Source organism: Microcaecilia unicolor, chromosome 5, assembly GCF_901765095.1.
Source record: "Microcaecilia unicolor chromosome 5, aMicUni1.1, whole genome shotgun sequence".
Classification (NCBI taxonomy): domain Eukaryota; kingdom Metazoa; phylum Chordata; class Amphibia; order Gymnophiona; family Siphonopidae; genus Microcaecilia; species Microcaecilia unicolor.
This window is the reverse complement of record NC_044035.1, coordinates 222,879,111-222,896,444: the sequence shown is the minus strand read 5'-3', so window position 1 is coordinate 222,896,444 and position 17,334 is coordinate 222,879,111. Positions and strand designations below refer to the sequence as shown.

Sequence of the window (17,334 nt, the reverse complement as noted above, 5' to 3'; positions counted from 1 at the left end):
TCATTTTCTATCACTTTCATTTGTGTGCATCTCTGGACTTATCTTCCTGCTTTTCCCTTCCATTTTATACTTTCTTTCTTTTATACCTTTCCTTTGATTTCACTTGAACTTTTTTTTATCATTAGTGTTTATAACCATAACAAAACAGGCAACAAAAGAGCTTTTACATATTTTTAAATAATCTACTAGTCCACTTTGAAAGAGAGTGTACACTACCAGGAAACAATCAGGGAAAAATATAAGAAAGGGGAAGATTATTCCCCCCCCCCCCCCCCCCCCACCAACTCAGCTCCTTACTCTTTAGTCCCAATTAAACTAAATCCTACATCTTAATAGCAGTTGAAAGGTGAGTTACATCCAGGTACAGCAAGTATTTCCCTGCCCCCAGAAAACTTACCATCTAAGTGTGCAGCAAAAGCAATGGAGGATTAAGGGACTTTCCCAAGATCACATGGAACTCCAGTGGGATTAGAACCTGGTCAGCCTGCTGTAATAACCGTTAGGCTGCTACTTCACTCTTTCTTTCTTTCTTTCTTTCTTTCTTTCTTTCTTTCTTTCTTTCTTTCTTTCTTTCTTTCTTTCTTTCTTTCTTTCTTTCTTTCTTTCTTTCTTTCTTCTATCTTTCCCTTCATTATTTATGTATAGAGAATATATCTTTTAGAAAAGAGGAGTCCTAGTTTTAGACTGAAATTCAATGGCAGCAGCAGAAAAGGAGAGATAGAGAATAGGATTAACATAAAGTGATGTAGCTATTGCAGCCATTTATCAAAACTGTAATTTCTCATTAATTTTTGGAAATATGCCAGTTGATGATTTTTCATCTGCTATGATATTATGTTGATCTTGTTGTAGGTGAAAGAGATTTTGACTGCACTGGGGTTGTTGTTATGTGCCAATACAAGAACTGGAAGCCTATCCGGAGGACAACGCAAACGTCTTGCCATAGCTCTGGAGCTGGTAAACAACCCTCCAGTTATGTTCTTTGATGAACCAACTAGGTAAGTGTGTATCAAAGTAATGAGCATTATGTACTCTCTATAATTACTGTAAACCCAGGAGAGAGTCCTTTTACTGTAGCAATTTGAATGTTAAAATAAGTGAATCAATGTAAAAACACAAACAGGGAGGGCAGCTTTCAAAGGGCTTGCCTGGTATGGCACTTAAAAAAAATGTCTAATATGTGCATAATTATACTTAAGGGCTTATTTTCAAAACAGAAAAATGTCCAAAAAGTGGCACAAAGCGGCAGGCGGACCTTTTTGCCATAACATCCAAATCGCTATTTTTGAAACCCTTTTAAAGACTGTTTTCTATGCAGTGCATCCAAATCACAAGAAGATATGTTGGGGGCAGTATTTGGTTATTTCCAGAACAGATATTTTTCTGCCATGATGGAACAAAGCAAAAACATTTAGGGCTAAAAATTAGACATTTTGGTCTAGACCTGTTTCAGTCACTACTAAGTCTCAAAAAGGTGCCCTACGTGACCAAAGGACACATTACTCCCCCCAGTAGTCTCTGACGCCCTCCCAACTCCCAAAGATGGGATTATACCAGCCTCTTTGACTGCTTCAGATGTTATGGCCAGTCCTATTAGAACAGCAAGCAGGTCCCTGGAGTAGCCTAGTGGTCAGTACAGTAGACTGTAGAGAAGGATACCCCGGTCCATATCCTACTGTAACTGGTACACTTGTGGTGGAAAATGTGAACTCTCCAAAACCCACCAAAAACTTACTGTACCCATGTATAGGTGACATCTGCAGTCATAAGGACTATTGTAGTGGTGCACAGCTGAGTACTGTAGGTTTTTGGTGGGTTTTGGAGGGCTCACCATACAATATAAGGGAATAATAGATGCTTACAGTGGGGGAAATAAGTATTTGATCCCTTGCTGATTTTGTAAGTTTGCCCACTGACAAAGACATGAGCAGCCCATAATTGAAGGGTAGGTTATTGGTAACAGTGAGAGATAGCACATCACAAATTAAATCCAGAAAATCACATTGTGGAAAGTATATGAATTTATTTGCATTCTGCAGAGGGAAATAAGTATTTGATCCCCCACCAACCAGTAAGAGATCTGGCCCCTACAGACCAGGTAGATGCTCCAAATCAACTCGTTACCTGCATGACAGACAGCTGTCGGCAATGGTCACCTGTATGAAAGACACCTGTCCACAGACTCAGTGAATCAGTCAGACTCTAACCTCTACAAAATGGCCAAGAGCAAGGAGCTGTCTAAGGATGTCAGGGACAAGATCATACACCTGCACAAGGCTGGAATGGGCTACAAAACCATCAGTAAGACGCTGGGCGAGAAGGAGACAACTGTTGGTGCCATAGTAAGAAAATGGAAGAAGTACAAAATGACTGTCAATCGACAAAGATCTGGGGCTCCACGCAAAATCTCACCTCGTGGGGTATCCTTGATCATGAGGAAGGTTAGAAATCAGCCTACAACTACAAGGGGGGAACTTGTCAATGATCTCAAGGCAGCTGGGACCACTGTCACCACGAAAACCATTGGTAACACATTACGACATAACGGATTGCAATCCTGCAGTGCCCGCAAGGTCCCCCTGCTCCGGAAGGCACATGTGACGGCCCGTCTGAAGTTTGCCAGTGAACACCTGGATGATGCCGAGAGTGATTGGGAGAAGGTGCTGTGGTCAGATGAGACAAAATTGAGCTCTTTGGCATGAACTCAACTCGCCGTGTTTGGAGGAAGAGAAATGCTGCCTATGACCCAAAGAACACCGTCCCCACTGTCAAGCATGGAGGTGGAAATGTTATGTTTTGGGGGTGTTTCTCTGCTAAGGGCACAGGACTACTTCACCGCATCAATGGGAGAATGGATGGGGCCATGTACCGTACAATTCTGAGTGACAACCTCCTTCCCTCCGCCAGGGCCTTAAAAATGGGTCGTGGCTGGGTCTTCCAGCACGACAATGACCCAAAACATACAGCCAAGGCAACAAAGGAGTGGCTCAGGAAGAAGCACATTAGGGTCATGGAGTGGCCTAGCCAGTCACCAGACCTTAATCCCATTGAAAACTTATGGAGGGAGCTGAAGCTGCGAGTTGCCAAGCGACAGCCCAGAACTCTTAATGATTTAGAGATGATCTGCAAAGAGGGGTGGACCAAAATTCCTCCTGACATGTGTGCAAACCTCATCATCAACTACAGAAGACGTCTGACCGCTGTGCTTGCCAACAAGGGTTTTGCCACCAAGTATTAGGTCTTGTTTGCCAGAGGGATCAAATACTTATTTCCCTCTGCAGAATGCAAATAAATTCATATACTTTCCACAATGTGATTTTCCGGATTTAATTTGTGATGTGCTATCTCTCACTGTTACCAATAACCTACCCTTCAATTATGGGCTGCTCATGTCTTTGTCAGTGGGCAAACTTACAAAATCAGCAAGGGATCAAATACTTATTTCCCCCACTGTATATAGAACCTTTTATGTGAAGTCCACTGCAGTTCCCCCTTGGGTATTCCACTACTCTGCTGGGATGTCTGTGTGGCCAGTCTAGTAAGAATGCTGCCCCCCCATACATCCCAATGGCTTGTTTTTGTATGTTTTTCACTTGGACAAATGACCATTTTCGAAGCAAAAACTTGGACATTATTTTGGTTTGAAAGTGGACCATGTTCACAGCTGTATTTTTGTACATTTTCCACAAAGCATCCAAAATCAGATTTAGATGTCATATCGAAAATGCTCCTCTTAATGTATCCGAGAGGCATTCCTAGGGGCAGAGTTTGAGCAATGCATATTTTGTATTTCAAAGAGTATGTGCAGAAATATACAAATAGTACGCACATAAATAGGTGCAGAGTTGAGTGTGTACTTTTTCTGACTCGGTTTTCAAAGATATTTTTGCTCTTTAAAAGTTTATGTAAGGTGTACAGGTAAAAATATACCCACATACATTTATGTGCATCCTTTTGAAAGTTGCCCCTTATAAAGATAATTTTATAAGCATTTTTGTATATAAATCAGCTGTTATAAAATTCAGTCATGCCTCAAAGTATTCCCAGTGTAAGTAGACGCATACTTGTACAGTAGGTGTGCTCAGAGGAGGAGTTTAGGCAGTCATGATTTCCATTTGTATTTTAGAAAATACATAATTGCTTACCTTATGCACTCAATGAGGATCACTGTATCAAATATACACCCATTAACAATGGAGGGAAAAGACCTCCGTAGTGGTTCAGACCCTGTTTATTTACTTAGAGCTTCATGAGGAACAAGTTCCCATGCCCTGTCAAATTAGATTGCTCACTTGTTACATACACACAGAGATATATCTTTACCCTGCATTATTTCTGATTGTGCATATATAACAAGCAAGCGATTTGAATTTGACTGGGCATGGGAACTTGCTTCTGACGAAGCTTTAATTAGTGATAAGGGTGGCTCCGTTGAACCCCATGAAAGCTAAGTTCCCAGTTTGCTCCTTTGCCTTTGCTCTTGAATTGAATAATTTAGTTTGGAAAATGTTATAAAATGCCATAAAATGTATAAAAAATGAAATAATGTAAGGTATTGGTTTGGAGGTTTTATGACCAATGATTGAACTGTTGTAAGGTGTGTTCAGTCATTGCATGACAGGGCTTGAACCACTACTGAGATCTTTTTCCTCCATTGTTAATGAGCGTATATTCGATACAGTGATCCTAGTATATTTTTGGGTTATCCTTGAATTTTGAGTGAGGACTTCTTTTCATCTTGTGGTGCATACCTTATGCACTGACCTTTTCGTGTACTCCCAAGAAGGTGTAAATGTTAGTTCCCACAATCTAGGCACTATTTCTGCAGGACTTATGCTGTTATTTCATAAAGATACATAGATTCTCATGTATCTTTGTAAAATAAGCTAAACCAGGTAATTTCCTGCCATATTCACCTAGGCGCCCTGTTGTGAAATTACCCTCTTAGTGTTGCATGATGTTGGATTGTGTTGCTTTTGTTTAACTTTGTTTTTTCTATTGGGCTCGATAGTATTGCTTTGATCTGATTTATATTGCTTTGTTGTGTTGTCATTATAATAGATGAACTGATTAATGAATAAACAAGCAGATCTATTGAACTACAATTAGCACAGCAGCAACAAACATGAACTGAAAAAAATCTTTACAGTGCACCTTGCTTTGCATTGATTCTTCTATAAGGAGTAACTTTCAGACAGATATGGCATACTGTTGCTTCAGTAAAGGTCCAAGAAGTTTTAGATACTTTTATAATTAATTTTTCCACCATTGAAGGTAGAAGAATAGAGACAAAGGTAAAGCTAGAGCAGTGATTCTCAATTGGGAGGTATGTTGTGAGGCCAGCGCACAATCAGAGCAATGTTTTTTTTTGTATAGCTTGCAGCATATCTCTTCCCTTCTCTCCCCTCCCACCACTCTCCCTCATTCTTCCTTAGCCCTCACCCCCCTCAGTCCATCAAATCTGATTTCTTTGCCAGAAGCCACAGCAATAACACATTGCATGAACCAGCCCAGAGCCTTCCCTCTGTTATGCCCATGTGTAAACAAGAAGTTACATCAGAGATGGGACACGCCAGAGGAAGGACTCTGGGTTGGCCCATGTGGCATGTTACCACAGCTGCTATTGGCAAATAAGTCAGATTTGACAGATCAGGGAGAGACAGACAGGATTAGGGAGAGGTGCTGGACTTGCAGGGAGAGGGTGGAAGGAAGGAAAGGTACCTGGTCATGCAGAGGAAGGGGATCAGGCAAGATGCTGGACTTGAGAGGGAGAGAGAGAGCAGAGATACAAGACTACTGGTGAGGAAACCAGGGAGAGAGGGTGGAGATGCCAGACTATGGTGGGAAGGTGCTGAGGAGAAACGAAGATGTTGGACCATGGGAGAAAGGAGAGTGAGTAAGAGAGAGAGAGATGCTGGGGATGGAGGAAAGGGGGGGAGAGATGTGACTACACAAACCCTGATGCTGTGCTCCTTCCCAGGTTGTGTAGGTGGAAAACTGTAAATAGTAGGCTTTCACTTCCAGGGTGCAGTTTGCCACCTGCACAACCCAGGTAGAAGCAGGATTTGTTTAGCTTTGTCTCGTGCTGCCAGGCCTAAGTTTTCTGTGGCTGCTCTCTCATCCAAGCTGAACATTGAAGCTGTAATTTTTTTTTCTTTTTTTGAAGGGGAGGGGGGATGGAATTGCTAGACAATAAGGGGGAAAGGTAGAAAGAGAGAGAACATAGGGTTGCCATACCATAGGGCTGGAGGGGGACAGGGAATTGCTGGACCATAGAAATGGCGTGAAAATGAGAAGAGACAATAAAATGATGAACCGTAGGAGTGGAGGAGAGAGAGTGGTGAGGGGACCGGTAGTTGCTGGGCTATATAAGTATGGGTGGAGAGAGAGAGGGAGGGCTACAAGGGTGTAAGAAGGGAGAGGTAGGTGGATGCTTCGCATGGTGGAACCATGTGGGAGAGACCATGGGGCTTCTCAAGGAGATAAGAGGACGATGATGAGTAAAGAGTGTAAAAATGTAGTAATGAGGATTGAGTGAAAGAGACTGACATAGAAGGTCATGGAAGGAGTGAGACAGGAGAGCTAGAGAGTGAGAAGGAGAAATGGAAAGTTGATGGATAAGTGAAATATTGGTGGAGAGGGAAAAATTTGAGTGTGCAGACAGAAAAAAAGAGAGAGAATATGTCAAGCGTTGGATGTAGTGAGGGAATGGAAGAAGTTAGGTGGAAAATGGAGAAAGGACAAATGAACAGCACCTACTGGAGAGAGAGCAGAATACAGGCAGGAAAGCAGAAGAGAGAAACTGGGACCAACATGCTTGTAAAAGTAAAGTGCACATACAATAAAAGTAGAAAAAAAGTGTTTTATTTTGAATTTATTAGGTGGAATATGTTAGCTTTGAGAAATGTGCATCACAGATGTCTTTGTATTTTCCTCAGTACAAAAGGAACTGCATTTCTGTTTTTATTTCTCCTGTATTGAACATTCCTAGTTTGACTTGGGTTCCCAGTTCAATTTTGTCTTTATATTTCTATTTTGTGATCCCTTGTTCTGTATTTGTTGAGGACTTGTCTGTTTTGTATGTGCTCACCTGAAAAATGTTTGAGGACCATTGAGCTAGAGGAATAGTACTGTAAAAGATACATGGATAATGTATGATGAAAGGTGGAGTTGAGAGTAAGAAGGTATGTGAAGAGGTTCAATAAATGACTAACTCTGGGATCTTCAGTATTGCACTGTATCGTTTCATATTCACTGTCTAACATACCTATCCTTGCATTTGCTTCTGCAGTGGTCTGGACAGTTCTTCCTGTTTCCAGGTTGTGTCTCTGCTGAAGGCTTTAGCTCAGGGAGGTCGGAACATCATCTGCACAATTCATCAGCCCAGTGCTAAATTGTTTGAATTATTTGATCAGGTGAGGATTTCCACTTCTACACCGGAAGTATGGAGAGACATAACATGCATTAGTACTTCTAAGTTCTCCAAGGTAAATGGTAGAAAGATGGCATTGAAGGCTTTTTTTGCATTATGCTGTGTGGATTGTTCCTGAAGAAAAGGGAATGCTGACTGCCTGCTTCAACCTGTGAGGTCTCGCTTCAGTTATCCATGCTGCTTTTGGTATTTCAGATTAGAATAACAGTTTGAGATGCAGAAGTGCTCTTTGTTATCAGAATTTCCTTAAATTGATTTGTTCGCCGCAAAGTACTTTTGGATTGCGTGGATTATAAATATTTTAAATACATCATTAACAATTTATTTATTTATCATTTATTAGCACAATTGCAAACAGGGAAATGTTAAACCCAGCACTAGAAAGATCAGCTGTCTCTGCTTTTTCAAGACAGGCATATCCAGTCCTGGCATGCAGAGGCTTGTACTTCCTTCTTTTCTTGGAAAAATCAGAACTACAAGTCTGTGTGCAGTTGGATAAAACTGAGACTAGATTAGGTGATCATCCTACCCCACAGAGCATATTATCCAGGGACTGAAGTTAATGCATTAAAATGACTTGCTCATCTAGGAAGGTGGGCAGGTCCTGGCTATTAATGTCCTGGTGTCAGTCAGAATGCAAGAATTTCATACTAAATTCTGAGTCTACTACAGTATGGGAGCTGTTGTCCTTGTGATATTTAGACTGTTACATGGAGAATACTAATAGTTTCTCATACTTCAGTGCTCCTACAGAGAGGGAAAGCAGATACTTTCATGCTTTTGTGTTTTTCCTCCAGCTGTATGTGCTAAGCCAGGGACAATGCATTTACCGTGGGAAAGTATCAAACCTTGTCCCGTACCTGAGAGACCTGGGCCTCAACTGTCCAACCTACCACAATCCAGCAGATTTCAGTAAGTACATTTGTTGCTGTGAATAGGATTAGAGCCATTTGGTGTGCTGCTCTGAATTGCCACCTAAGTAAAACTGGAAATCTTTTTCCTAGGTGTGAAAGGCAGAACCATGATTTACAGCTCCAGTTTCTGTAGTACATGCTGATGAATTAACAGTTGCAGCCCCAAAAGTGAGGGAAAGTTTAAACGTTGTACAGTGTCAGGGCTTCACAAACTGGGTACAAACTGGCATTTGGGGGCCTGACCTAGATGGGCTGAAAGAAAGAAATTGCCTCAGCCTGTGCTTCACGTTGAAGGCACACTGTAGTTAAGTGTACCTGTGCTCCATGAAGGCAGGGACAACAGCAGAGTCAGCTGTGATGCTGTAGGAGGGCTTAGAGCAGCAACATGGATGCAGTAGACCTCTAGAGGTCGTGTACTTTCTCTGGCTGCAATTATGTGTTTGCCACCATAGAAAGTTTGATAAGCACTGTGTTAGAAATCATGATGAGAACTGTTTAGGAAGAAATTAAGGAGAGAAGCTGTTTCTGATACCTTCTTAGTGTGAAGGCATAAGTAATGATACCTTACATCAGTGGTTCTCAAACTGTCCTAGGGGATCACCAGCCAGTTGGGTTTTTAGGATGTTCCTGATGAATATGCATGAGCCAGATTACATGCCTGTCACCTCCATTATATGCAAATCTATATATTCATTAGGGATATCCTGAAAACCTGACTGGGCTGTCGGTACCCAAGGACAGGTTTGAGAACCACTGCCTTACATGATACCTATATAACAAGAACCAGATGGGAAAGGGCAAATGGAGAGGCTGAGCATGATAGTCCCCTGATGAAAGCCAAATGGGAAGGCATAAGGTGATATCTGCTTTATTTATTTAAAACATTTATAGCCCATCAATGTACAATGTTTGGCAGATAATCATAAAACAGTCTGACATTGTCGTCAATTCTCTACTACCGGAGAACTAAAATCAGATAGACAAAAACACAACCATCTGTCTATTAATATATTTATAAAGCTTTCAAGGTAGTTTGCAATAATAAAATCAATAAACACAAATCAAACATCAATATAAAATGAATAATACTTGAAATAATAATTTCATTTAACATAACCTCTAAGAAACAAATAAGATTTCAAAGCAAGGAATTGACTATGTCAGTGTATTCTGTATACTAAGTTACCAAAATGCATGCTAAACATACCACCTGTTATGTCATAAAGCTGGGGAAATGCTTGCCTAAATAAAGGAGCTTTTAGCTGTTTTTGGAATACTTCTGGGTTACAAATCCACCTTAAAGCTGATGGCAAGGCATTCAAAAGCATGGAGCCAGCAACACTAAATATGGCAACATGATAATCTTCAAGTCTAATTTGATGGACTAAAGGTACATCTAAGAGGCATTTATCAGTAGAAGGGATCAGGATAGATTATAGATCCTTGGTGAGTTCATGATAACCAAAGAAGCCTCATGATTCGATGCTTTATGTATCAAAAATAACATTTTAAAAATGAATATACCACAGTACAGGTAGCCAATGTAATTCGGCCAAGCAGGAGTGATGGGTTCATAACCCACAAACGAGACAGTAGCTCAAGCACTAAGAAAATTCTCTTCCACCCACTGCATACTGGACACCTGCCCAAGTCATACTAAAAGTAGTTGCAGACCAATTTATAGACCAGCTAACCTCCCATCTGAATCACTTGTTCCATGAAGGCCATTTTCCATAGGAGAAAGGTAATTTTCTGCTCACACCCAACCCAAAGGACAACAAGAAAAACATCAGCGACACCTCAAACTAAAGACCAGTGGCATCCATACCCCTAATGACAACAATAATGGAAGGGATAGCGGCCAACCAACTGACTACATAAACAAATTCTCTATACTACACCAATCACAGTCAGGCTTCAGAGGAAACAGTGCTCAATACACTACTAGCTAACCTTGAAAAGGAAATTGCATATGGAAAAAACATTCTTCTACTACCAATTTGACGTGTCGAGGACTTTTGACATGGTCGACCATCAAATCCTCAAAAGAATACTTGACAAAATTGGAATTGGAGGAATGGTGCTTAAATGGTTCCTAGGCTTCCTGACCACCAGATCCTACCAAGTGAAAATAAACTCCTCCCTCTCTCTTCCTTGGAAAGCGGAATGTGGGGTCCCACAGGGCTCACCACTCTCACCAATGCTATTCAACTTGATAATGACCCCTCTTGCCCAAACACTAGCCAAATAAGGTTTCAACTCTCTTATATATGCTGATGACATATCAATCTATATCCCCTTCAAAAAGAATCTATATGAAATCGCAACCAGGATGACATAAACATAATTTTAACATGGGCAGCAGCGTTCAAGCTCAAATTGAACAAGAAAAAAAAAAAAACACCACACTGCCTGATACTTACTTCACTACACAATACCAATCACTTCCCAAACATCCACATCATGAGTACATCTCTCCACTTAACTGATAATTTAAAAATCTTAGGAGTCACCATAGACCACAAACTCACCTTTGACAAGCAAATTGCAAGTTCTACGAAGAAACCATGTGGAAACTAAAACGCATAAAAAGATATGCTATCTGGTCTACAGAATAATTTTCAGTCTGACAGCGGAATATATGACAAACTTAATAGAACCATACTTGACCAACTTCACATACATCTGCCCCAAGATCTGGAACACACTCCTGAAAGTCCTAAAATGCACGAATGACTACATAACATTCTGAAAACACCTGAAAGTCTACTTCAGAAATTTTTCTTTTTTTTTTTTTTTGTCGAACCTGCTTAGCCATCCAACATACCAACCAATCACACCACGATGTTTGATCACTGACTGAAACTGAACAAAATTCGTGTACACTTGAAACAGCAATGTAACAAGTTTTACTGAATTAAACTGTAAGCCACATTGAACCGACAACTTGATTGGAAAATGTGGGTTAAAAATGCAGAAAGAAATAAAATTAAATAACGTTAGCCCTACTATCAAATGGGCAGCAGCATTCTGGGTTACATGCAGAGCATGAAGACAGTGGTAAGGAGTAATGAATGGACTGCAGATGATAATTGTTTCATGAGAGCAGGATGAAAAGGACTAGATATGCAAAATATGCCTAGAGGAAGTTAATTTACAAATTCAGGAAAAACAGGTTTTTGTTCCTTGGAAAGACTGAGATTGCCATCTGGTGTTTGGATTGTATATTAAGAACTGAATTTAAGATCCAGAGAAAATAAACACATAAGCCTGCCAAGTCTATTTTGCTTTGATGTAGAACATTTTTAGATAGGAATAGTCCCTAAAAAACTAGTTAGCTAGGCTAGGGATTTAAAAAACGCATCTACTTTTTGGGATCTTCCAAGTTCTTGTGACCTGGACTGGTCACTGTCAGAGATAGGATGCTGGGCCCTGCAGTTATAATCCCTCATCATTTTTTCTCCTCTGAGAAAAAAGGATTTAATTTTTATGTAGTTTCTGGAAGTTTTTCATTGACACATTCCTTTTAGAGAAACCTTATGCAGAAAATGCTGTGGGACATTTACAAGCATGAAAGGAAATCAATAGAAATCAAACAAAAGAAAACATGGGAAAGAAAATAATATGATACCTTTTTTATTGGACATAACTTAATACATTTCTTGATTATTTTTCGAAGGTTGCCCTTCTTCGTCAGATTGTAAATAAGCAAATGTGGTAGATGATAGTATATATAAGTAAAACATCTAAGCATTTCATTGACAGTCTAACAGGGTGGGGATGGGTAGGAGGTATGCATGGGAACATCAAAGCATTTCAGAGATAGTCTAACAGGATGGGGGTGGATAGGTGAGAGGAGGGTGATAAACAGAGCAATACAACTTTATGGTTTATAATGGGCTAGAAAACTCAGATCTTTAAGTCCTATCTGTTGATTGTCAAAATATTCAATCATTCTGACTTCAAAGGTCTTACGTTCTGTATTTAAAGTTACCTTTCAGGATTCTTACTATGAAGTCACTGGTACAGTGATCTGGTTTTGTAAAGTGCTGACCCACAGGGGTGGGAACCCCGCTGGCACCAGTATTCTTCATGTGATGTCTATGTAAATTAAATCTTGTCTTTAGCATCTGGCCTGTTTCTCCAATATAGCATCCTTCGTTACATTTTTTACACTGAATGATATATACCACATTGGAAGATGAGCATGTGAAAGATTCCTTTATGGTGAATATTTTTCCTTAGTGAATGACTGTGGGGGTCATGTGAAATGTTTTGGCATAGCTTGCAGCTGGATATATTTAAAGGATGTGTGCCCTTCTCTTCTTTTTCAGTCTGTGTTGGGAGTTTACTTCTGATTAGCTTGTGTTTCAAGTTGGGTGGCTGTCGGAAGGCCAGCATTGGTGGGGCTGGGAATATCTCTTTCAGTAATTCATCCTCTTGGAGTAGAGGCTGAAGATATTTTATGATTTTTCTTAATCCAGAGCTGGAAAAATTAAGAAAAATCATAAAAGATCTTCAGCCTCTACTCCAAGAGGATGAATTACTGAAAGAGGAAACGGTCGGTGATACATATTTGGATTTTGCAAGGTATCCGAATATGCCAGGGTTTTCTGGCTCTTCAGCAGGGCAGGTGTGCAGTGTGATGCAGGAGAATGCGGCAACAGGCGCCATTTTGTCGGGGCTGACTGGAGGTGAGGAGCAGTATCTGTCTTATTACATGCGGAGGAGCACAGCTGCCATTTTACAGCATCAGGGCCCAACAGAGCATTCAACTACATGGGGATCTTTGTTTTCTCTGGAGTTTATATTGCTCTTACACAAGGCCTATTTACTGAAACAAGAACAGTCGGAGTTGCTGCAAATTGCTTCAGTTTCTTGTCCACTGCCCCTCCAGCTCCTAAGTGATCTAGTTTTGACATCCAGGAGTGGGCAGAAGAGGCTATCTCTGCTTCTCCTTCCCTATCTGATGTGGCCTCAGTCAATTCAGAGGAGCGTCGTTGTAGGAGCCGATAGAGGAGGGACAGTTCCCTCCTGAAGAGAGGGTGATCTGAAATTACAGAGGTTGTTTTATAAAGAGGTGCTCAGTACTCTTATTTCTGAGGCACTGGCAGTGCTTTCCATTAAGGAGTCTTCTGCTTCAGTGTCAGGAGTTACATTTCATCAATCTTGAGGGGGCCTAGAGGGCCTTCTGCCTTCCTGATACATCCAGACATTCAAGACCTGATTACAGCGGAATGGGTCTCACTAGACATAGAGTGAAAAGAGCCATGACTAATCTCTACCCATTAGTTCGGGAGGAGAAAGATAAATTGCAGCTTCCCAGGGTGGACTCCCTTGTTACAGCAGAGACTAAGAAGACTGCATTGCCGGTGGAAGGGGACATTGGCCTGAAAGACCTACAGGATAGGAAGCTAGAAGGCTTGCTGAAACGAGCCTTTGAAGTGCCCTCTTTGGGCCTTCAGGTGACAAGTGTGCAGCTCTCATTCGTGGCAAGAGCATGCCTGAAATGGTATCAGCAGTCAGCAACACAAGACGGGCACCAGAATACCCAGCTGAAAACGGTGTTGGCCTGCTTGGCAGATGCTATTTATGACATGTTATGGGTTACACTCACAGTGTGTCTTTGACTTTCATGGCTTGTCAGCAACTGGTTGCTGCATTGGGCCTCAGATGCAATGTCAGTCACGTATAGTTAAACTTCCCTTTCGGGGCAAGTGGCTATTGGAGAAGATCTCAGTAACTTGGTAAAAGAACTGGGAGAAACTAAGCCGCAGCAGTTGCCGAAGGATAAACCGAAGCCTCTGTCATCCGGCTTCAGGGGTATTTCGATCTCAATTTTGAGACAGCAGATGGTACCGAAATGGTTATCAGCAATATGGTCAGAAGTCCTGCTTTTAGGCATGCCAGTCTTTCTTTTGTGCAGAGAGGAAGTCCTCTTCTTAGCTAGAGCCTCCTGAGCTTTACAATGATGCGAGACTGGTCCACTCTTCTCTTCCTCTGGTGGGAGGACGTCTTCAGAAGTTTCAGGAGAAGTGAGCTAAAATTACTTCTGATCGGTGGGTTCTTCATATTCTTACAGAAGGTTACAAGTTGGAGTTCTCCTGTCCGGTCGCTCATCTCTTCTTGCAGTGGCCTTGTCGAAAGGGAACCAAGGTAGTTGAGGTTCAGGCTGACACTACGGGCCATTGTTCCAGATCCCCTAGGCTAAACAGGGACAAGGCAGATACTTCACTGTCCCAATAAAGGAAGGCACCTTTTATCTGTTCTTAAATCTGCAAGGTCTAAACCACCTGAGTGTCCCGCTTTCACATGGAGACGCTAAGAGCACTCATAGTCTCTGTTCATAAGAACATAAGAGTAGTCATACTGGGTCAGACCAGTGGTCCACCTAGTCCAATATCCTATTTTCTAAACAGTGGCCAAGCCAGGTCACAAGTACCTGGCAGAAACCCAAATTATGGCAACACTCCATATTACAAATCCCAGGGCAAGCAGTTGCTTCCCATGTCTGTCTCAAAAGCAGACTATGGACTTTTCCTCCAGGAATTTGTCCAAACCTTTTTTAAACCCAGACATGCTAACCGCTGTTACCACATCCTCCGTCAGAGTTCCAGAGCTTAGCTATTTGTTGAGTGAAAAAATATCTCCTATTTGTTTTAAAAGTATTTCCATGTAAGTTCCACGAGTGTCCCCTAGTCTTTCTACGTATGGAACGAGTAAAAAATCGATTTACTTCTACTTGTTCTACACCACTCAGGATTTTGTAAACTTCAATCATATCTCCCCTCATCTGTCTCTTTTCCAAGCTGAAGAGCCCTAACCTCTTTAGGTTTTCCTCATATGAGAGGAGTTCCATCTCCTTTATCATTTTGGTTGCTCTTCTTTGAACCTTTTCTAATTCCGCTATATCTTTTTTCTGAGATATGGCCACCAGAACTGAACATAATACTCAAGGTGCAGGCGCACCTTGGAGCGATGCAAAGGCATTATATTATTTTCAATCTTATTCATCATCCCTTTCCTAATAATTCCTAGCAACTTGTTTGCTTTTTTTTGGCTGCTGCCGCTGCTGCATGCTGAGCAAAAGATTTCAGTGTATTATCTACAACGACACCCAGATCTTTTTCTTGAGCGCTGACCCCCAAGGTTGACCCTAGCATCAGGTAACTATGATTTGGATTATTCTTTCCAATGTACATCACCTTGCATTTGTCCACATTAAATTTCATCTGCCATTTGGGCACCCAGTCTTCCAATTTCCTAAGGTCTTTCATTATTTCACAGTCCGCACATATTTTAACAACCTTGAATAGTTTTGTATCATCTGCAAATTTGATTACCACACTCATCATTCTGATTTCCATATCATTTATAAATATGTTAAATAGTACCGGTCCCAGTTCAGATCCTGTGGCACTCACTGTTCACCCTCCTCCATTGAGAAAAATGACCATTTAACTGTACCCTCTGTTTTCTGTCCAATAACCAATTCCTAATCCACACTAGAACCTTGCCTCCTATCCCATGACTCTTTAATTTTCTCAGGAGTCTCTCATGAGGAACCTTATCAAAAGCTTTCTGAAAACCCAGATACACTACATCAACCGGCTCACCTTTATCCACATCTTTATTTACACCTTCAAAGAAATGAAGCAAATTGGTGATGCAAGACTTTCCTCGGCTGAACCCATGCTGGGTCTGTCCCATTAAATCAAGTTTGTCAATGTGTTCTGTAATTTTACTCTATAATAGTTTCCACTATTTTGCCTGGCACCAACGTTATGCTTGCCGGACTGTAATTTCCCAGATCACTGCTAGAACCTTTTTTTAAAATCAGCATCACATTGGTCACCCTCCAATCTTCAGGCCTGTGGACGATTTTAATGACATATTACTAACAGCAGATCAGCAATTTCATGCTTGAGTTTTTTTGAGTACTCTTGGATGTATGTCATCCGGTCCAGGTGATTTACTACACATCTACTGTATGTCTTCCCTCATTGGCCTGTGGTAGGCTGCTTGTTGGAAAGTCTCACTGGGCCATTGAAAGGGCTTGGTTGAGATGAAAAGGTTATTCTGATTTGGTCATAACTGTCTTGCTTCAGGCTCGAAAAATGCTCTACATCCTTGGTGTATGCAAGAGTGTGGAGAACATTTGAGGGCTGGTGTTCTGAGCGTGGACTTTCTTCCTTCTCTGCTGAGATCATTCACATCCTAGTGTTTTTCCAGACAGGTCTTCAGAAAAGATTGGTGTTGCGTTCTCTAAAAGTTGAGGTTGCAGTTTTGGTCTGTTTCAGGGGCTAACTACAGAAGACGTCTGTTGCGGCTCACCCAGCCTCTTTTTCATATTCCATGTCCAGAGTGGAACCTTAATTTAGTCCTTCAGGTTCTTCAGAAGCTGCCTTTTGAGCCAGCTAGAAGGCCTTCTTTAAAGATCTTATGCTAAAGACAATGTTCTTGGTGGCTGCTGCGTTGGCACATAGGATTTTGGAGTTTCAGGCTCTCTAGTCAGGATCCCTTTCTTCGCTTTTTGGAGGCAGGGGTCTTCTGCACATGGTTCCTTCCTTTCTTCCAAAAGGGGTATCAGCATTTCATCTCAACCAATCTGTGGAGCTTCCGTCCTTTCACAGAGATAACAGAGAGGCTTAGTATTCTTCCTCGATGTGCATAGAGTTCTCATTAGATATCTGGAAGTCACAAATGAGTTTTGCAAATCGGACAGACTGTGCTTTTTCGTAAAAAGAGGTTTGGGCTCTGCTAGATAGCTGAAGGAGTCTATCGCATCAGCTTATGTGTTTGCAGGGAAGCAAGTTCCTCAGCCCTTGTGGGCTCATTCCACACAATTTACACACAAATTTTAATTAAATCTAGTTAGCACCAGTAATTGCTTATTAAGATCTCAATTATCAATGCTAGTTGGCTCATTATTCAATTAAATAGTGTACCCAAATTTGCACATGCACTTTTTAGCGACTTTTATAGAAT

At 41.2% G+C, this 17,334-nt stretch overlaps 1 protein-coding gene across 1 annotated transcript in view; it reads left to right on the top strand.

The window, feature by feature from the left end:
* ABCG1 (ATP binding cassette subfamily G member 1) overlaps positions 1–17,334 on the top strand; it is a 123,156-nt gene that overhangs the window by 75,888 nt on the left and 29,934 nt on the right. The window contains exons 6-8 of the mRNA XM_030203812.1: positions 853–998; positions 7,292–7,415; positions 8,230–8,344. Coding sequence (XP_030059672.1) covers positions 853–998; positions 7,292–7,415; positions 8,230–8,344 — 385 coding nt within the window. The remainder of the gene's footprint in view (positions 1–852; positions 999–7,291; positions 7,416–8,229; positions 8,345–17,334) is intronic.